Source organism: Salmo salar, chromosome ssa20 (assembly GCF_905237065.1).
Source record: "Salmo salar chromosome ssa20, Ssal_v3.1, whole genome shotgun sequence".
Taxonomy (NCBI): Eukaryota; Metazoa; Chordata; class Actinopteri; order Salmoniformes; family Salmonidae; genus Salmo; species Salmo salar.
In genome coordinates, this window is record NC_059461.1 from 51,852,666 (window position 1) to 51,872,189 (window position 19,524).

A 19,524-nucleotide genomic window follows, 5' to 3' on the forward strand; every position below is an offset into this window, starting at 1 on the left:
ATGAATAATGACATGACAACTTTGCTGTTGAGGTTCCTTATTCAGAAAAGAAATCACATTGAATTTCATCAAGATTAAATGCTGTTTGATCAATTAAATATTTGGTGTCCTGAGTTTGACATAGCAGGTGTAGGGGCGCGCCAGGCGACCATGAAAGTAGGATACAACACTGGCGTCAATTTCCTCTGGAGGTTTGGTGCCCCTGAAGGTGAAGCGCTGAAGAAGGGAAGTAAAGAACAGGAAGAGCACCGTCCTGGGAATCCCCATTCCATCTCCCAGGCAGTACCGCTTCCCTGATGGACAATGAGAGAGGAGAGAAGTTACCTTCAGCAGTCAACCTACAATCCTGAGACTGAAACATACACATTGGCCTTGTTTGATATGCAAAACCTAGCAAACAAGATGCTAGCAATGTGTATGTATATTGTGTGATGATCTTGAGTCTTTTTCTCTGAGAGCTACTACGGAGGGGTTATTGTTTTCACATTCTCATATTATTTTATTAGTCAATTGTAACATCATTTTACCCAGTCCAAAAACAAGAAATCCGTTGTTTTCCTTAAAGACTCCATTTTCATCCAGGAAGTTCTCTGGGTCAAACTCATCTGGGTTCTTGAACAGTTTGGGGTCAAACAGCACAGAGGACAACAGTGGAAACACTGTGGTTCCCTGGAAGAATGACAAAAGAGTACTTACATAAAACGGTTGACAGTTTAACAAGTAAAAATAATAAACATTTAGGATAAGTTCGCGGAAATGGTGGTCACCTTTGGGATGTGGTAGTTGTGGAACGTTGTGTCTCGGGTCATTTGGTGAGGGAAAGCAATAGGAGCAAGACTCATACTTCTCTGGATTTCGTGGATTACAGCGTCCGTGTAGGGCATCTTATGTCTGTCGTCAACTGTGGGGACTCTGTTTGAGCCAATCACCTCGTCTATCTCCTTCTGAACTTTCTCTGAGGAAGAAAGACAGTCATAGGCCTTCATAGCATTTGGGTTAATATACAGTGTTTATAGTCTATTGGGAATGAAGAAATGCCAGCATGTATGTGCTGCTTACATGGTGTGTAATGTAAACTCTCTGTTGCAGCTCTTATTTGGCTGGTTTACTAGACCCAGATTAAGCATGAAAACATGTTCAATAGGGAATCTCCATTCATTATAGTGCTTTTTAGTCCAGGAATGGGCTTAATCTGTGTCCTGGAAACCGGCCCATTAAGTCGGGTTGCAGTACTATTTTCTATTTTCAATAAATGTGTGTAATTTCAATAACAGTGATAGAGAAGAGAGGATACCTTGGATGTCAGGGTACTTGATCATCATCAGACAGGCATGTGATAGGGTGGAGGACTGGGTCTCCGTGCCAGCAGCAAACAGATCCCACACACACGGAAACAAGTTGTCATAGTTGAACTCAGTCTCGGGCTGACCCTTCTAAGGAAAGTTGGAAGATACCTCTAAATCTTACACTGATAGATTTGTGAAAAAGTAAGATGTTTGCACAAATATTCAGACCCACGTAAACATTGATCATATATTTAGGTGGCTAGTTGGTGATATTACAATATTTTGATACTTTGTAAGATGTTCAACATCAAATTCCAGAAATCAATCACTGTTTTACCTCCAGCATTTTAACCAGGAAGACATCGAAGTAGTCCTGGGGGTTAGAGGCGTCCAGGTTTTTAAGGCGACGATCTGCTTCCTCTCGTATGTAAGCTTTGGCCTTGTCTATGGCCTTAAACAGCTCATGGTGTTTTCCTGGAAAGCACTCAACGATTCTGGGGGAAATGTTGTACAGCTAGAAGAGACGCAACATTAGAAACATGGGAAGGAAAGAAGGGGTTGTTGTTATATTCAAATAGTGACCCACATACTTTTGTTATCATTATCCATTTCGGCAGGCAAGCTTATAAGACACAATCAAGTCATGCTTTGGAAGAGCTGGTATAAATAAATAACAGGCATACAGTGCATATCATAAGTATTTATCCCCCTTGGATTTTTTTCACATTTTGTTGCATTACAAACTGGGTTTGAAATGTATATTATTATGATTTCTTTGTCACTGATCTACACAAAATACCAAATAATGTCAGTGAAAATAACATTCTATACATTTTTACAAATTAATAAAAAATAAAGAAATCAAATGTCTTGGTTATATAAGTATTCCCCCCTTTGTTGTGGCAAGCCTTATTAGGTTCAGGAGTCCATTTACCTAACAAGTCATAGAAGTTGCATGGACAATAATAGGGGTTAACATGATTTATTGAATGACTACACCATCTCTGTACCCCACACATACAACTATCTGTAAGTACCTTCACTTGAGTAATGTTTTGTTGAGCAAAGATTCAACCACATTGGCTTTTCCAATGCCTCGCAAAGAAAGGCACCAATTGGTATATACAAATGATTTTTTTTTTTTTACAGACGCTGAATATCTCTTTGAGCATGGTAAAGTTATTAATTCGGCTTTAGATTGTGTATCAATACAACCAATCATAAAAAAAAGTGAAATCACCGAGCGGTTTCCTTCCTTTCTGGCGACTGAGTTAGGAAGGACACCTGTATCTTTGTAGTGACTGGGTGTATTGATACACCATCCAAAGTGTAGTTAATAACTTCTCCATACTCAAAGGGATATTCAAAGTCTGCTTCTCCCCCCCTATCTATCAATAGGGGCCCTTCTTTTCAAGACATTGGAAAACCTCCCTGGTCTTTGTGGTTGAATCTGAGTCCATGCATCTTATTATGTGACTTGTTAAGCAAGTCTGAACGTATTTCTCCTTACCATAACAAAAGTGTTGAATACTTATTGACTCAAGACATTTCAGCTTTGAATTTGTTATTCATTTGTATACATTTACAAAAGCATAATTCCACTTTGACCTTATGGGATATGTTGTGTTGGCCAGTGACAATTTTTTTAAATGTAAATCCATTTTAAATTCAGGCTGTAACACATCAAAATGTGGAATCAGTCAAGTCAAGAAGTGTGAATACTTTCTGAAGGCGCTGTATGTGCTACCATACCATTGCCACTTTGCTTTTTAGCATGTCGAAGTATGTATAGACAGGCTTGTAGAGGATCTGAAACTCTGGGTCGTTGTATTCAAACCTGCGCCCAAAGACTATGGACCAGAATAGGTTGATGATAGAATGGAACAGGAGTTCTTTGGGGTTGACAGTGGAATCTGGAATAGAGACAGCAGACAAGCATAAACACGCATGCTTGCACACCACAGGAGGTTGGTGGCAAATTATATATATTTTTTAAACTTTTTCGCCCTTTTTCGCCCCAATTTCATGATATCCACTTGGTAGTTACAGACTTGTCCCATCGCTGCAACTCCCATACGGAATCGGGAGAGGCGAAGGTCGAGAGCCATGCGTCCTCCGAAACACGACCCTGCCCAGCCGTACTGCTTCTTGACCGAAGTCAGCGTGCACTGCGCCCGACCCGCCACAAGGAGTTGCTAGAGCGCGATGGGACAAGGATATCCCGGCCGGCCAAACCCTCCCCTAAACCGGATGACGCTGGGCCAATTTTGCACCGCCTCATGGGTCTCCTGGTCACGGCCGGTTGCGACACAGCCTGGGATCGAACCGGGTCTGTAGTGACGCTTCAAGCACTGCAGCCTTAGACTGCTGTGCCACTCGTGGAGGCAGGTTGGTGGACCCTCAACTGTGGAGGACGGGCTTGTGGTAATGGCTGGAGCGGAATAAGGGGTATTTACATTTACATTTAAGTCATTTAGCAGACGCTCTTATCCAGAGCGACTTACAAATTGGGTATGGATTCAAATACATCAAACACATGGTTTCTATGTGTTTGATGCCATTCCATTTGCTCTTTTCCAGACATTATTATGTACCGTCCTCCCCTCAACAGCCTCCTGTGATGCACTCATGCACGCACACACACGTACAGATGTCACCGACAAAAACAACATACCTCCATATTCACTGAAGGCTTTCACTAGACTCTTAGCTTCCACTTGGACCCTCTCCTCGAGGCTCCTGCATCCTTTTCCAAGGTTTTTCAGGGACATCAAGGAGAAACTGCGAAGAGTTTTCCATCTCTGCCCATTACTCAATCCCACCCCTAGATTGATGAGTACAACAGGACAGAGAGATAGGATGAACAATGCACAGTACTTCCCTTTTCTAAGCAAAGTCAATTTCCACACAGATTACGACACTATGACACATGTATCTTACAACATCCCTCTTCCAATCATTTTACTCACCGTGTTCGTTAATGAGTTTCAGGGTAATGGCAGAGTTGGCTCTTCCATTGAAATCTTCTCCTTGTGTGACGAAAGCGTCCTTGATAGCCTGATAGCCAGAGATCACCACTACAGGTTTGGAGCCCAGCCATACAGTAAACACTGAGCCATACTTCTTACTGAACTGATGAGAGATGAGAGGAACCCATTGATTCTTGAAAAATATAACTTATAACTCCTTCATGAACTTAGTACAACTGTCTTATCCCCTCATCTTATCCCATTGTCTTTAAACAAACGATCAGGGCTGAGTAGATTACTTTGTAAATATAATCTGTTACTGTTGCTAGTTACCTGTCCAAAATAAGAATCAGTGATGTAACTTTTGAAATATCCAAACTCAGTAACATTACTTTCCCCTCAAGAGGCAATAGAAAAAGACACACATGATCCATCAAACTCATTTGGTGTGTCATCATAGTGGTCTCTGACTCGTGATCAGACTAGCTCAGGTGGAACAAACTTCAACTTGTGCCTTTTTTAAATGCAGAATTGAATGTCATTGACAAAAAATTATATATTTTTATTGCAAACATCCTTTCTGAATAATCCAATAAGTAATCATCTCGTTTTTCAAAAGTATCTGTAATCTGATTACAATATTTTTGGTGGTATGTAAGTGATTAGTTAGTTTTGTAATCAGATTACATGTAACTGATTACAGTACATGTAATTAGTTAATCCTCAACACTGCAAACAATGTATACTGTAGCTTCAAATTATTAAAAATATAATATTGATCTATGACTGCAGTACTTGCATCTGTAGCTACATCTATGACTTTGAGAAAATCAAACAGATTGTAGCTTTTAACTGACCTCCATGTAGGACATGTCCGGTCGTTTCAGATCCATTTGTAACAAGTTACCAAGCAGAGGAATTGGTGAAGGACCCGGAGGCAAACGTCCATAGCTGCTCTGTTTCCCCATGTACTTCCAAAGTAAAATAATAACCACTATAGCCATTATTATGGACAAAATGTTAGTCTGCAGTACATGTAGTAAATCCATGTTAAAGTCACTTAAGGACTAAGATGTGTCAGAGCAGTGTGGCAGTTACTCTTAGCTATGTACTGTAGGCAGAGAGAGAAAGTGTGTGCAAGATGCTACAGGTCAGCTGTGGTTGGAGGGTAAACAGGACCTATCATTTAAAGACTGACTAATAAACAAGAAAGACTTGTCTGACGACTGTCATAAAAAAATAGGGACTCTTGTAAGGGCTCCTCACAACACCCTTGGGGTATGTAGAGTACGCCCTCCTGCACTGTATGTAGCCTATTTTAACAGACAACTTGTAAAACTGATTTGTAAAAATGTTATGCAGACAAAAATCAGTTAAGAAGATAACCGCACAATAGACGGGTTCAAATTAATAATGTATTGGTTGTGTACACATATTTTGCAGATATTATCGCAGGTGCAACGAAATGCTTATGTTTCTAGCTCCACCAGTGCAGTAATACCTAACAATACAAAACAATACACACAAAGCCAAAAAATTTAATTAAGAAATATCAGAACGAGCAATGTCAGACTCCAGAATATAAATATATATGTTTATGATGGTGTGTATAGACATTATGGACAGTATATGAATAGAAAAGGTGTGAAAAGGTGTGAACAGCACCTGTTCTATAAGGATGAGCCTTGCCTAGACTACAGTATATACATATGAAGTGGGTAAAACAGTATGTAAACATTATTAAAGTCACCAGTGTTAAATAACTATGTATAGTTGAAGTCGGCAATTTACATACACCTTAGCTAAATACATTTAAACTCAGTTTTCACAATTACTGAAATGTAAATTTTGGCCCATTCCTCCGGACAGAGCTGGTGTAACTGACTCAGGTTTGTAGGCCTCCTTGCTCACACACGCTTTTTCAGTTCTGCCCACAAATTGTCTATAGGATTGAGGTCAGGGCTTTGTGATGGCCACTCCAACACCTTGACTTTTGTTGACTTTTTTTGCCACAACTTTTGAAGTAACCTTGGGGTCATTGTTTATTTGGCAGACCCATTTGCGACCAAGCTTTAACTTCCTGACTGATGTCTTGAGATGTTGCTTCAATAAATCCACATAATTTTCCTACCTCATGATGCCATCTATTTTGTGAAGTGCACCAGTCCCTCCTGCAGCAAAACACCCCCAGAACATGATGCTGCCACCCCCGTGCTTCATGGTTGGAATGGTGTTCTTTGGCTTGCAAGCCTCCCCCTTTTTCCTCCAAACATAAAGATGGTCATTATGGCCAAACAGTTCTATTTTTGTTTCATCAGACGAGAGGACATTTCTCCATAAAGTACAATCTTTGTCCCCATGTGCAGTTGCAAACCGTAGTCTGGCTTTTTTATGGCGTTTCTGGAGCAGTGGCTTCTTCCTTGCTGAGCGGCCTTTCAGGTTATGTCGACATAGGACTCGTTTTACTGTGGATATAGATACTTTTGTACCTGTTTCCTCCAGCATCTTCACACGGTCCTTTGCTCTTGTTTTGGGATTGATTTGCACTTTTCGCACCAAAGTACGTTCATCTCTAGGAGACAGAACGCGTCTCCTTCCTGAGCAGTATGACGGCTGCGTGGTCCCATGGTGTTTATACTTGCGTACTATTGTTTGTACAGATGAACGTGGTACCTTCAGGCATTTGGAAATTGCTCCCAGGGATGAACCAGACTTGGGGAGGTCTACCATCTTTTTCTGAGATCTTGGCTGATTTCTTTTGATTTTCCCATGATGTCAAGCAAAGAGGCACTGAGTTTGAAGGTAGGCCTTGAAATACATCCACAGGTACACCTCCAATTGACTCAAATTATGTCAATCAGAAGCTTCTAACGCCATGACATCCTTTTCTGGAATTTTCCAAGCTGTTTAAAGGCACAGTCAACTCAGTGTATGTAAACTTCTGACACCCTGGAATTGTGATACAGTGAATTATAAGTGAAATAATCTGTCTGTAAACAATTGTTGAAGAAATTACTTGTCATGCACAAAGTAGATGTCCTAACCGACTTGCCAAAACTATAGTTTGTTAACAAGAAATGTGTGGAGTGGTTGAAAAATGAGTTTGAATGACTCCAGCCTAAGTCTATGTAAACTTCCGACTTCAACTGGATATAGGGCAGCAGTCTCTAAGGTGCAGAGTAAAGTATTGGGTGGTAGCCGACTTGTAACATTGACTAAGTTCAGGGCAGGGTACTGGGTGGAGGCTGGCTAGTAACAGTGACTAAGTTCAGGGCAGGGTACTGGGCGGAGGCAGGCTAGTAACAGTGACTAAGTTCAGGGCAGGGTACTAGGCGGAGGCCAGCTTGTGGTGACTATTTAACAGTCTGATGGCCTAGAGATAGAAGCTGTTTTTCAGGCTCTCTGTGCAAGCTTTGATGCACCTGTACTGTCTCCTCCTTCTAGATTGTAGCGGGGTGAACAGGCCGTGGCTCGGGTGGCTGAGGTCCTTGAGGATCTTCTTGGCCTTCCTGTGACACCAGGTGCTGTAGATGTCCTGGAGGGCAGGCAGTGTGCCCCTGGTGACCTCACCAATCTCTGGAGAGCCCGGTGGTTGCGGATGGTGCAGTTGCCACACCAGGCAGTGATACAGCCTGACAGGTTGCTCTCCATAGGGCATCTGTAGAAGTTTGTGAGGGTCTCAGGGGCAAAGCCAAATTTCTTCAGCCTCCTGAGTTTGCACCTACTTGATCACATTGTCTGTATGGATGGACCATTTCAGGTTGTCAAATCAAATCAAATCAAATTTATTTTTATATAGCCCTTCGTACATCAGCTGATATTCTCAAAGTGCTGTACAGAAACCCAGCCTAAAACCCCAAACAGCAAGCAATGCATGTGAAAGAAGCACGGTGGCTAGGAAAAACTCCCTAGGAAAAACTCCCTAGAAAGGCCAAAAACCTAGGAAGAAACCTAGAGAGGAACCAGGCTATGAGGGGTGGCCAGTCCTCTTCTGGCTGTGCAGGGTGGATATTATAACAGAACATGGTCAAGATGTTAAAATGTTCATAAATGACCAGCATGGTCAAATAATAATAATCATAGTAGTTGTCAAGGGTGCAACAAGCACGTCCGGTGAACAGGTCAGGGTTCCATAGCCGCAGGCAGAACAGTTGAAACTAGAGCAGCAGCACGGCCAGGTGGACTGGGGACAGCAAGGAGTCATCATACCAGGTAGTCCTGAGGCATGGTCCTAGGGCTCAGGTCCTCAGAGAGAAAGAGAGAATTAGAGAGAGCATATTTAAATTCACACAGGACACCGGATAAGACAAGAGAAATACTCCAGATGTAACAGACTGACCCTAGGCCCCCGACACAAACTACTGCAGCATAAATACTGGAGGCTGAGACAGGAGGGATCAGAAGACACTGTGGCCCCATCCGATGATACCCCCGGACACCACTACACCCCGCCCGTGCAGGTCCCTGAAGATCTCATCCACAAATGATTGGAAGACGGATGGAGCATTCATTAACCCATACTGCATGACGAGGTACTCATAGTGCCCAGATGTAGTGCTAAATGCCGTCTTCCACTCATCCCCTTCCCTGATACGCACCAGGTTGTACGCGCTCCTGAGGTCCAATTTTGTGAAGAAGCGCGCCCCGAGCAATGTCTCTGTCATACTGGCGATCAGAGGTAGCGGGTAACTGTATTTCACAGTAATCTGGTTCAAACCTCGATAGTCAATGCACGGGCGTAAACCTCCATCCTTCTTCTTCACAAAAAAGAAGCTCGAGGAGACAGGTGAAATGGAGGGCCGAATGTATCCCTGTCCCAGAGATTCAGCGACATATGTTTCCATAGCCGCCGTCTCCTCCTGTGACAGAGGATACACGTGACTCCTGGGAAGTGCAGCACCCTCCAGGAGATTTATCGCACAATCCCCTGGTCGATGGGGTGGTAATTGAGTCGCCTTCCTTTTACAGAAGGCGATTGCCAAATCGGCATATTCGGGAGGAATGTGCATGGTGGAAACCTGGTTTGGACTTTCCACCGTAGTGGCACCTAAGGAAACACCTAAACACCTCCCTGAACACTGACAGGACCATCCCTTGAGAACCCTCTGTTGCCACGAAATAATAGGATCATGAAAAGCCAACCAGGGAAGCCCCAACACAACGGGAAACGCAGGAGCGTCAATCAGAAAGAGACTAATACTCTCTTCATGACTCTCCTGCGTCACCATAGCAATGGGAACTGTGACCTCCCTAATCAGCCCAGACCCCAAAGGACGACTATCTAGGGCATGTATAGGGAAGGGAACATCAACGGGAACAATAGGAATCCCTAATCTATTGGCCAAAGACCGATCTATAAAGTTCCCAGCTGCGCCTGAATCTACTAGCGCCTTATGCTGGGAATGCGGAGAAAAACCCGGAAATCTTATAGATAACCACATGTGAGCAACAGGGGGGTCTGGGTGAGTCATGTGCCTACTCACCTGAGATGAACCACCAGTGTTCCGCCTACCGCCTCGACTACCTGGAAAACCTCCCCAGCACCGACCAGCAGTCTGTCCTCTGCGGTCACCTCTGGTGCATGGAACGGTTTCCCCTCCGGTCTCCCTAGTACCAGCCCCGCCCAACTCCATCGGTGTTGGGTGTAAGGGACTGGAGGATGGAACCAACGGACCCCGATCCGGACGTCCGCAGGAGGCCAGCAGGTTATCCAGCTGGATAGATAAGTCCACCAGCTGGTCCAGGTGGAGGGTGGTGTCCCTACAGGCTAGCTCCCTACGAACGTCCTCTCGCAAACCACACCTGTAGTGATCGATCAGGGCCCGCTCATTCCATCCTGAACCAGCCGCCAGAGTTCTAAAATCCAGTGCAAACTCCCGAGCGCTCCTCATCTCCTGCTTTAAATGGAACAAGCGCTCTCCCGCCGCTTTTCCTTCTGGTGGATGATCAAATACTGCCCGAAAGCGGCGGGAGAAGTCCTCGTAGTTATCCCGAGTCGGGTCTTCCACCTCCCAGATGACGTTGGCCCACTCTAGGGCTTTACCAGTCAAACAGGAGATGAGGGCGCTCACTCTCTCGCGTCCCGAGGGCGGCGGCTGGACAGCGCCAGGTAGAGCTCCAGCTGGAGTAGGAACCCCTGACACCCGGCAGCTGCTCCGTCATACGCTCCCGGGAGCGAGAGCCGAATCCCACCGGATCCAGACGGCGGTTGGATAGGATCCAGAGGTGTGCCGGGCAGTGGTGTGGCTGGGTCGACGGGACATCTTTTCCTCTCCACTCTCTCCATGGTCAGCAGCACGCAATCCATGGCAGTCATAAGATTCTGTATCATATTCGCCTGCTGCTGAACGCGCTCCTCTATATGAATAGGAGAACTGGCTGCTCCTGCTGACTCCATTGCGTGGTCGGTGATTCTGTAATGGTTTTCTTAGAGAAGTGGATGAGTCAGGCGCAGGACACACGGATAAAGGTAAACAAACGTGTTTACTAAAATTATCAATCTTCTCATCAAAAAAATACATGGTTTGGAGAAACACCTCCAACTACACAAAACAGACAAACAATCACCGACAAGACAAACAGGAAATGCAGAGGTTTAAATAATGAACATAATTACGGAAAATCAAAACAGGTGTACACAATAAAGACAAAACCAAACGAACAGTGAAACATCGATCGGTGGCAACTAGTAAGCCGGTGACGTCGACCGCCGAACGCCGCCCGAACAAGTAGAGGGGTCGACTTCGGCGGGAGTCGTGACAACTCTGGTCAAAGCCTCTCCAGGACACGCCCGCTTCCCTGAGAGACAAGAGAAAGGAGAGAGGTCATTGTCAGTCAGCTGAGCCTACAACTGAATTGAAGTTGACCATAGGTTCTCGGGTTTATTGTTAAGTTTTTTTAAAGAGTGGGGAAATCCTAGGCTGGTGGATCAGGCTAGCTCTACCAGGCTAGGGCTGTCACGCCCTGATCTGTTTCACCTGTCCTTGTGATTGTCTCCACCCTCCAGGTGTCGCTTATTTTCCACAGTGTATTTATCCCTGTGTTTCCTGTCTCTCTGTGCCAGTTCGTCTTGTATGTTTGTCAAGTCAACCAGCGTGTTTTTCCTGTTCTCCTTTTGCTAGTCTTCCCGGTTTTGACCCCTGCCTGACTGTGGACTATTTTCCTGCCTGCCTGATCATCCCGCCTGCCCTGACCTTGATTCTGCCTGCCCTTCGGTACCTTTTGAACTCTGAACTGGTTTTGACCTTTTGCCTGTCCATGACCATTCCCTTGCCTTACCCTATTGGATTATTAAATATTGTAAGACTCCAACCATCTGCCTCCTGTGACTGCATCTGGGTCTGGCCTTGTGTCATGATAAGGGCAGTCACAATCCTCTCATATATTTTAATGTTTTTTTGTGGATAGGATAGAGAGATACAGGAACTCACTTAATCCACAAACTACTTGCAGCATGATCTTACCCACTCCAAAAGCAAAGAATCCATTTTTCTTGAAGCATCCATTTTCATTCAGGAATTTCTGAGTCAAACTCATCTGGGTTTTTAAACAGTTTGGGATCAACAAGCACAGAGGACAGCAGAGGCAGGACCATGGTACCCTGAATGAATTACAAAATAACATCCTTCACTTGCTATGAAAACTGCATGTTGATCAGTAAAATAATTTTAACAACAGTTCCACCACGTCAAACAAAATATGGTGAAATGTAACATTCAGTGTTGGTACAGTTACATAATTGTGGTCACCTCTGGACTGTGGTAGTTGTGGAACTTTGTGGGGGACAGAGGTCACACTTTACATTATACTGCACTGATACTATGTACGGATGGTTGTTGGAGTTATTACATGTAACTACATCGTAATAACAAATGTCAAACTATTTATAGTCCAGGAATATTCTTTTTGGGATTACAATGTTATTTAATAGGTCTAGGAGACTTGGATGCAATCGATAAAGAGCTGGATCGCAGAGTACCTTGAATGTGAGGGTACTTTATCATCATCAAAAATGTGTGTTTGAGGGTGGATGTTGTGGTTTCTGTTTCAGCAGCAAAAATGTTCCATGCAGCCATCACCATATTATCATTGTTGAACTCAGTGTTGGGATCATCTTTCTCCTAAGAGAAGAGAATAAGTCACCATCAGTGATGCAAGTAAACAGCGACATCTGATGGCTAGTTGTTGCCATCTCCACATACTTATTGCCACTAAATACGTTGGAAAACCAGAGATGGGCCTATCACTTGTCAATTCACTCTTGATAGCCAAACTAGCATAAGTGGACATGGATAGTATCTTAATTCCAGCCACATTCCATATTTTCATAATGTGTAAGAGGTTCAACCTCCAATGTGAGGATCATGCCATGTTTTCTACCTCCAGCATTTTAACCAGGAAGGCCTCGATGAAGTCCTGAGGTTCAGAGGTGTCAAGGGTTTTAAGACAGATTTCTGCTTGCGCTTGTGTGTAATCTTTGGCCTTGTTTGCGGTAGCAAACATGTCATGGTGTTTGCCTGGAAAGCACCAAACAATCTACCTTCATATTCACTGAAGGCTTTCACCATGTTGTACATCTGAAAGAAAATGGAAGGAAGGGGAGGGGTTTTGTTATTAAAAACAATGGCTTGGTCAGCCCAAGGCCATTTTGTGCAATTACTGTGATAGAGCTTCAATTTAGCAGGGTGTTGAGAGCAATGGAAGATTCTATGAAAAGAGATGAGCTGAAAAGTTACTGTACCGCTCCAATAGGGCTGCTGAGGACATTGAAGTAGGCATCAACAGCCTTTTGGATGAGCTGAACTATTGGGTCGTCATTTTCAAACCTGTGCCCAAAGACTATGGAGCAGATCACATTGCCAACACAATTGCAAAGGCAAGAACACACAGATACTTTTAAAATACCTGATTGGTTATCCATATATAATATTGTGATGGTGAAACTTTTAGAAATAGCTGTGAGAAGCAACAACTACGTTTGAATTAAGCACTAGATTCATGTATTTTAACGTAAAATGGTACCTTTCCAATGACATGTTTAGCATGAAAACTTTCCTGAAGATAATATACTGAGAATAATGTATCTCTTACACCGACTACAAAACAAACGTTACCCCTAGGGTCCTGGAGGGAGAGGCAGGTCCTGGCAAAGTGCTCTGTCTGGTTTTGTAGTGCCGAGGTTTAACCAATGGTGGACTTACCATTAGGCTCACATCAAGGGGCCTCACTCGTGAGCTGGGCATAATATTTTTGGTTGTTGTAATTAAATCAATTCAACGCTTGAGGCCCCCCATGCGCCGCTCGAGGCCCCCCCCATGCGCCGCTCGAGGCCCCCCCAACCTGCTGTTGGGGACTGATCAGCTCGTCGCTCTCATTCTGTCTTGCATCATCAGGTTGGTTCAGAAGCAGCAAAATCTGCAGGAAGCTTCAAAGTTGCAAGGGAAATTGGGAGGGAGAGGGGTTTTGCCTGGCCTCTGTGCCCAGGTTAATGAGGCCACATTGTTGGGGGAGAAAAGGCTTTGAAAAAAGTAAACCAATCCTTACAGCTGAATAATAATTCATTGTACACCAATAACTTAATTCCATACATATATTTCATATCAATATAATCCAAGTTTGTCATAATAGTAGAAGCAAGTGTTATTAATCACCCACGGACAGGTTCATAATAATGGACCATTCCACCCTTAGAGTTCCCGCAATATTATTGCAAAAGTAACTTATTGAAATTAAGCTGCAGCAATGAGGCACTTTCCGAGCAGGGCAGAGAAACGAAATGTAATTTCTTGTTAAAATTAAATCTTATATTCATTTTGTAAAAAGGACAGGTGCTGCTGATAATGCCATCGTGGTGGAGGCAGAGGACATGTATGTGTAGCCCATGTATCTGATGCTGTCTGGACAAAAATAGTATGGCATGTCATACTCTCTACATGGGATATAGTGCCTTCGGAAACCTTTCAGACCCCTTGGCTTTTTCCACATTATGTTACAGCCTTATTCTAAAATTGATTCAATAGTTTTTTTCACCTCATCCAGCGACACAAAAACAGGTTTAGAAATTTTTGCAAATTTATAAAAATAAAAAAACAGAAATATATCATTTACATAAACATTTGAACGGTAGTGTGAGGTCACTTAAATGTCCTTGTTTTTTAAAGAAAAGCACGTTTTTGTCCATTAAAATAACATAAAATTGTTCAGAAATAGTGTAGACATTGTTAATGTTGTAAATGACTATTGTAGCTGGAAACGTCAGATTTTTTAAGGAATATTTACGTAGGCGTACAGAGGCCCATTATCAGCAACCATCACTCCTGTGTTCCAATGACAAACTTGGATTAGCTAACACAACATATCATTTTAAAAGGCTAATTGATCATTAGAAAACCCTTTTGCAATTATGTTAGCACAGCTGAAAACTGTTTTTCTGATTAAAGAAGCAATATAACTGGCCTTCTTCAGTTTCTTGGCAATTTCTCTCATGGAATAGCCTAAAATTCTCAGAAGAAAGTACTTTGTTTCTGGCCATTTTGAGCCTGTAAACGAACCCACAAATGCTGATGCTCCAGATACTCAACTATTCTAAAGATCTCGTACAACGCTGTGTACTACTCCCTTCACAGAACAGCGCAAACTGGCTCTAACCAGAATAGAATGAGGAGTGGGAGGCCCCGGTGCACAACTGAGCAAGAGGACAAGAACATTATGTGTCTAGTATGAGAAACAGACGCATCACAAGTCCAAAACGGGCAGCTTCATTACATAGTACCCGCAAAACATCAGTCTCAACATCAACAGTGAAGAGGGGACTCGGATGCTGGCCTTCTTGGAAAAATCTTGGTGGTTACAAACTTATTGAATTAAAAAAATTATGGAGGCCACTGTGTTCATGGTAAACTTCAATGCTGCAGAAATTATTTGGTATCCTTCCCCAGATCTGTGCCTCGACACAATCCTGTCTCGGAGCTCTACGGACAATTCCTTCAACCTCGTGGCTTGGTTTTTGCTCTGACATGCACTGTCAACTGTGGGACCTTATTTAGACAGGTGTGTGCCTTTCCAAATCATGTCCAATCAATTGAATTTACCACAGGTGGACTCCAATCAAGTTGTAGAAACATCAAGGATGATCAATGGAAACAGGATGCACCAGAGCTCAATTTTGGGTTTCATAGCAAAGAGTCTGAATACTTATGTAAATAAGGTATCTGTTTTTTATTTTTATACATTTGCAACATTTTCCAAAAAACTGTTTTCGCTTTGTCATTATGGGGTATTGCGTGTAGACTGATGAGGGAAAAAAGTATGTAATCAATTGTAGAATAGGGCTGTAACGTAACACAATGTGGAAAAAGTCTAGGGGTCTGAATAGTTTCCGCGAGACAGAGGGGCGCTGTTTCGCTCGAATGCTTTCTCCAATGAGATAAATTCACAAGTGGCTGAAACTAAGGAAATGTCATGGTTGTCGTCGGGAAAGGAGGACCAAAATGCAGCAGGAATGTGGATGCTCATCTTTACGTTTATTTAACTCAAGAGAACACCAAAATAATAAACAACGAATACTCACGATCAACACAACAGTCTCGTTAGGCTCACACACGCTAAACAAGAAACAATCTCCCACAAAATACAAACCCAAACACACCCTAATATATAGGACTCTCAATCAAAGGCAAAGAGACAACACCTGCCTTCAATTGAGAGTCCCAACCCCAATTAACTAAACATAGAAACAGATTCACTAGACAAAACATAGAAGTACATGAATATGACACAGTGCCCAAAAACCCCGGAATACATAAATCAAATGCTCTTCTACAACAACCACCACCCCAAACCACATAAAACAAATACCCTCTGCCACGTCCTGACCAAACTACAATAACAATTAACCCTTACACTGGTCAGGACGTGACAGGCAGGTAAAGTAAAGTGAAGAAATTATGGTTAATAAATGAGTAACGGCCAGTCACTTGTATTAATTGTTTCATTCTGTGTTATAACAACATTCAACCCACATAATGCATACTGCACTTCATGTTTTAAAAAAATAACTGAAACCGAAATTATCTAAACAACCTCAAACATCAGTAATCCCTCAGCACTAAAAAGGTACATGTTTACAGGTAAATGACATGTCTATACTATAAAAACCCTGTACACCCCATGGGTTTTACTGTTACTATATTCTGCAATAAACCATGTATCTTCAGTTTCTCACATTCCAACAACCTGAGTAATATTGCCCATAAAGTCATAAAATATATTTCAAAGGCAAGAAAAATACTAAGAAAAACATCCTACCTCCATATTCACTGAAGGCTTTCACCAGCATCTTCGCCTCTTCTTGGACACGTTCTTCGATGCTCCTGCGCCCCATCCCTAAGGTTTTCAGGGTCATCAGTGAGAACCTGCGAAGATCTTTTGATCTCTTCCCACTGCTCACCAACACCCCTACAGTAAGCAGAAGCACAAAGAGGAAGAATTAGAATAGCATAACATAAACCTAATGTAATGTAATTTCCACACACACTGACTGTGGCAAGGTCAATGACACCCACCCACCCACCCACCCACTCCCATTTATTTTTTTAAAATCACCCACCATATCCTTTAGAGACTGTCATGATCATGGGGTAGTTGGCTCTGCCGCTGAACTCTTCTCCTTGTGTGACGAAAGCATCCTTGATAGCCTGATAGCCAGAGATCACCACTACAGGTTTGGAGCCCAGCCATACAGTAAACACTGAGCCATACTTCTTACTGAGCTGAGGAGAGAAGAACCACAGGATTATAGTTAGGGAACCAGTACAGTGATGTCTCAGATCCCAGGTTTATATGGAGCACTGCTGACAGTCCTGGGATGTATGACATGAAAGTGAAATGATTGTGGCCTTGCTATTCCTTTGGATAAGTGGTGGAGAGACCCAAGAGAGCAAGAAATGCAGTGGCAAATTGATAGAGTCCATTATATTCACTTAGATATCGAAAATGTGTCAAAATAAGTGTATTTATAGCATGTCATTTTATGTTCCCAACAGTAGTAGTGTGTGGGTAAAAATCACTGAGGAAGTCGAGCCCCCCCCAAGCCATATTACAACCTATGTGTTGTGATAATTGAATTGTTTGCTCTATAACCTTTCAATTCATATGCCTTGTGATACACAGGCCTAAAGGCCGAGCCAATAAGAAGACCATTCAACCACACCTGTAAGTGAGGACTTGGTGGACTGTATATTCTTTAGGTTAGGTTTACTTTATGTGTTCGCTCCTGTGTGCTGGTTGTAACATCCACAGTTATTTAGATTGCTTATGTTTATAAGAACTGAGGTCAGGGCATTTGTATACTTTAGTTTAACTTTACTCAGAAGTATGCTGGTATTACACAGTTCACATGGCATATCACTCCCACTGTCTGGCTACAGTAAAACATGGAACTGGAATCCCACAGTGCCAATACACGGACTGAATTATGGTTTAATGTTCACTACATTACACTGGTAAAAGCACAGATGACAGACAGGTAGGATTCCAGTTGAGGTGGTTTAATAACGGTTAAGATGCACAGGCACAGAACAGCACAGTGTATGTAGTATGGATGGAATAAGGCACTTAGTGGTCTGGCAACTTGCTTCAACCAAAGTGTGTGTGTGTGTGTGTGTGTGTGTGTGTGTGTGTGTGTGTGTGTGTGTGTGTGTGTGTGTGTGTGTGTGTGTGTGTGCGTGTGTGTGCGTGGTCTGCAAGTAAAGAGATAAATAAAGATACAATAGTAAATGACAGAATACAATCTCTAAATCACATCTCTTATAAACAATATGCATGGTTTAACATGACTATGATGACTTAATGCTATACAGGACCATACAACACAAGGAAACTTGAATCTGACTGAACTTATTTGAGATTATAGGGGAGCCGCCACACCTGTACTACAAAGCATACCACCATCATCTTCAGTACAGGGCCACAATTGCGCAATGAACTTGAATACCTCTAAACAGTGAAATAGGATCTAATACCCATATAATGATGTACTATACACGTATACAATTACAGGGCATATAAACAACGCACTGGGGGCATTACCCTATACAAATACAGGGTTAAATGTCTGAAATGATGATAACCAAAACAGAGCTAGCCAGCGCACAATAGCTATAGTAGCTCGTGATAGAAACTACTAATTAGCATAACCATAAATACAACATTATCGTCGCAGAGTGCATCTTCAGACATAAACACCTGAAAGATATGAAATATGTACTTACATATCAACAAGGACTTGGCTAACACAATAAAAGCTAACTGGTAGGAAAATAAGGATGACTGGACCTTTCTCACACTTGACTTCTCTCAAGCTGATCTTCTCTGAGCTGGAGATCACCCAGCATGCTCTGCTCCACTTCACCAGTGGGCGGTGCTACAGCTCTGATATGATGAACAAAAATTACTGATACGATGAACTACAAATACTTCACAGCCTTTTGTAAAACACCTTTGTTTTATCACAAAACCGGAGAGCAACCTCTCTCCAGTGAAGTCCACAAAGCATATTGCATGTACAGTAACAGACAAATACATGACCTACAGCATGGTCAAGCAAGTTCATGTTCCCAACATTTTCGGACCACTAAACAACTACTGATTTAGAACGACCGTGTTACAACAAATCGCAAAGAAAACAGTAGCTATTCCAGCACCATTTCAACATTTTAGCATCATCAAATCACCTCTGCTTAGTCTAATACAGTAACAACTAAAAGATACCAAAAACAATTTAGTCCAATCAACATAAGCCAAATATGACGTGGCTGTCCATGGTTCTGATTTCTGGCCTTCGTGCAAGTAGAAAAATATGTTGACTCACCCTACTTATAGAGAAACGCCAATGCCATCGATGTGGTTAGCTTTTAACAGTTAGGACCGCTGTTTCTTGTCCCGGAATCCGTCTGAACCGACAGGTTGAAGTCTGCTTGACAGAGCCACTAACCTAGCTAAGCTGCTAGCCATCAAGCTAACGAAGTTAGTCCAAGACAAGTTTTACAATGGAGCCCTCTTTGTCTGGAGAAGTAAATTAACGGTTCCAGCGCTGTAGGAGCTGAAACTACTACGCTTTGTTTCGAAACAAACTGGATCACAATTGCTTGTTTGAAGAGGATTATATGCTTGAGCATTTTGGCTTTTAACCAACCATGCTATTTTGTTTGTTTTTTCGCATTGTTCGTAACTTGTTTTGTACACAATGTTGCTGCTACCGTCTCTCACGA

General features: G+C 42.7%; 1 protein-coding gene and 1 pseudogene across 3 annotated transcripts in view; both read right to left on the bottom strand.

The window, feature by feature from the left end:
• Positions 1 to 20: 20 nt before the first annotated feature.
• LOC106580755 (cytochrome P450 2M1) overlaps positions 21 to 19,524 on the bottom strand; it is a 36,038-nt gene continuing 16,534 nt past the window's right edge. The window contains exons 1-9 of one of the 3 annotated variants that reach the window (XM_014162134.2): positions 5,113 to 6,180; positions 4,256 to 4,418; positions 3,961 to 4,110; positions 3,039 to 3,199; positions 1,624 to 1,800; positions 1,295 to 1,430; positions 768 to 955; positions 528 to 669; positions 21 to 293 (exon numbers count right to left, since the gene is read on the bottom strand). In XM_014162134.2, the coding sequence (XP_014017609.1) occupies positions 94 to 293; positions 528 to 669; positions 768 to 955; positions 1,295 to 1,430; positions 1,624 to 1,800; positions 3,039 to 3,199; positions 3,961 to 4,110; positions 4,256 to 4,418; positions 5,113 to 5,304 (1,509 nt within the window). In that variant the 5' untranslated portion in view covers positions 5,305 to 6,180 and the 3' untranslated portion in view covers positions 21 to 93. Of the gene's footprint in view, positions 294 to 527; positions 670 to 767; positions 956 to 1,294; positions 1,434 to 1,623; positions 1,801 to 3,038; positions 3,200 to 3,960; positions 4,111 to 4,255; positions 4,419 to 5,112; positions 6,181 to 16,561; positions 16,712 to 16,862; positions 17,026 to 19,524 lie in introns of those variants that run through there. The other 2 variants (XM_014162133.2, XM_045703578.1) reach the window with 2 other exon arrangements.
• On the bottom strand, positions 9,471 to 15,205 carry LOC106580887 (cytochrome P450 2M1-like; annotated as a pseudogene).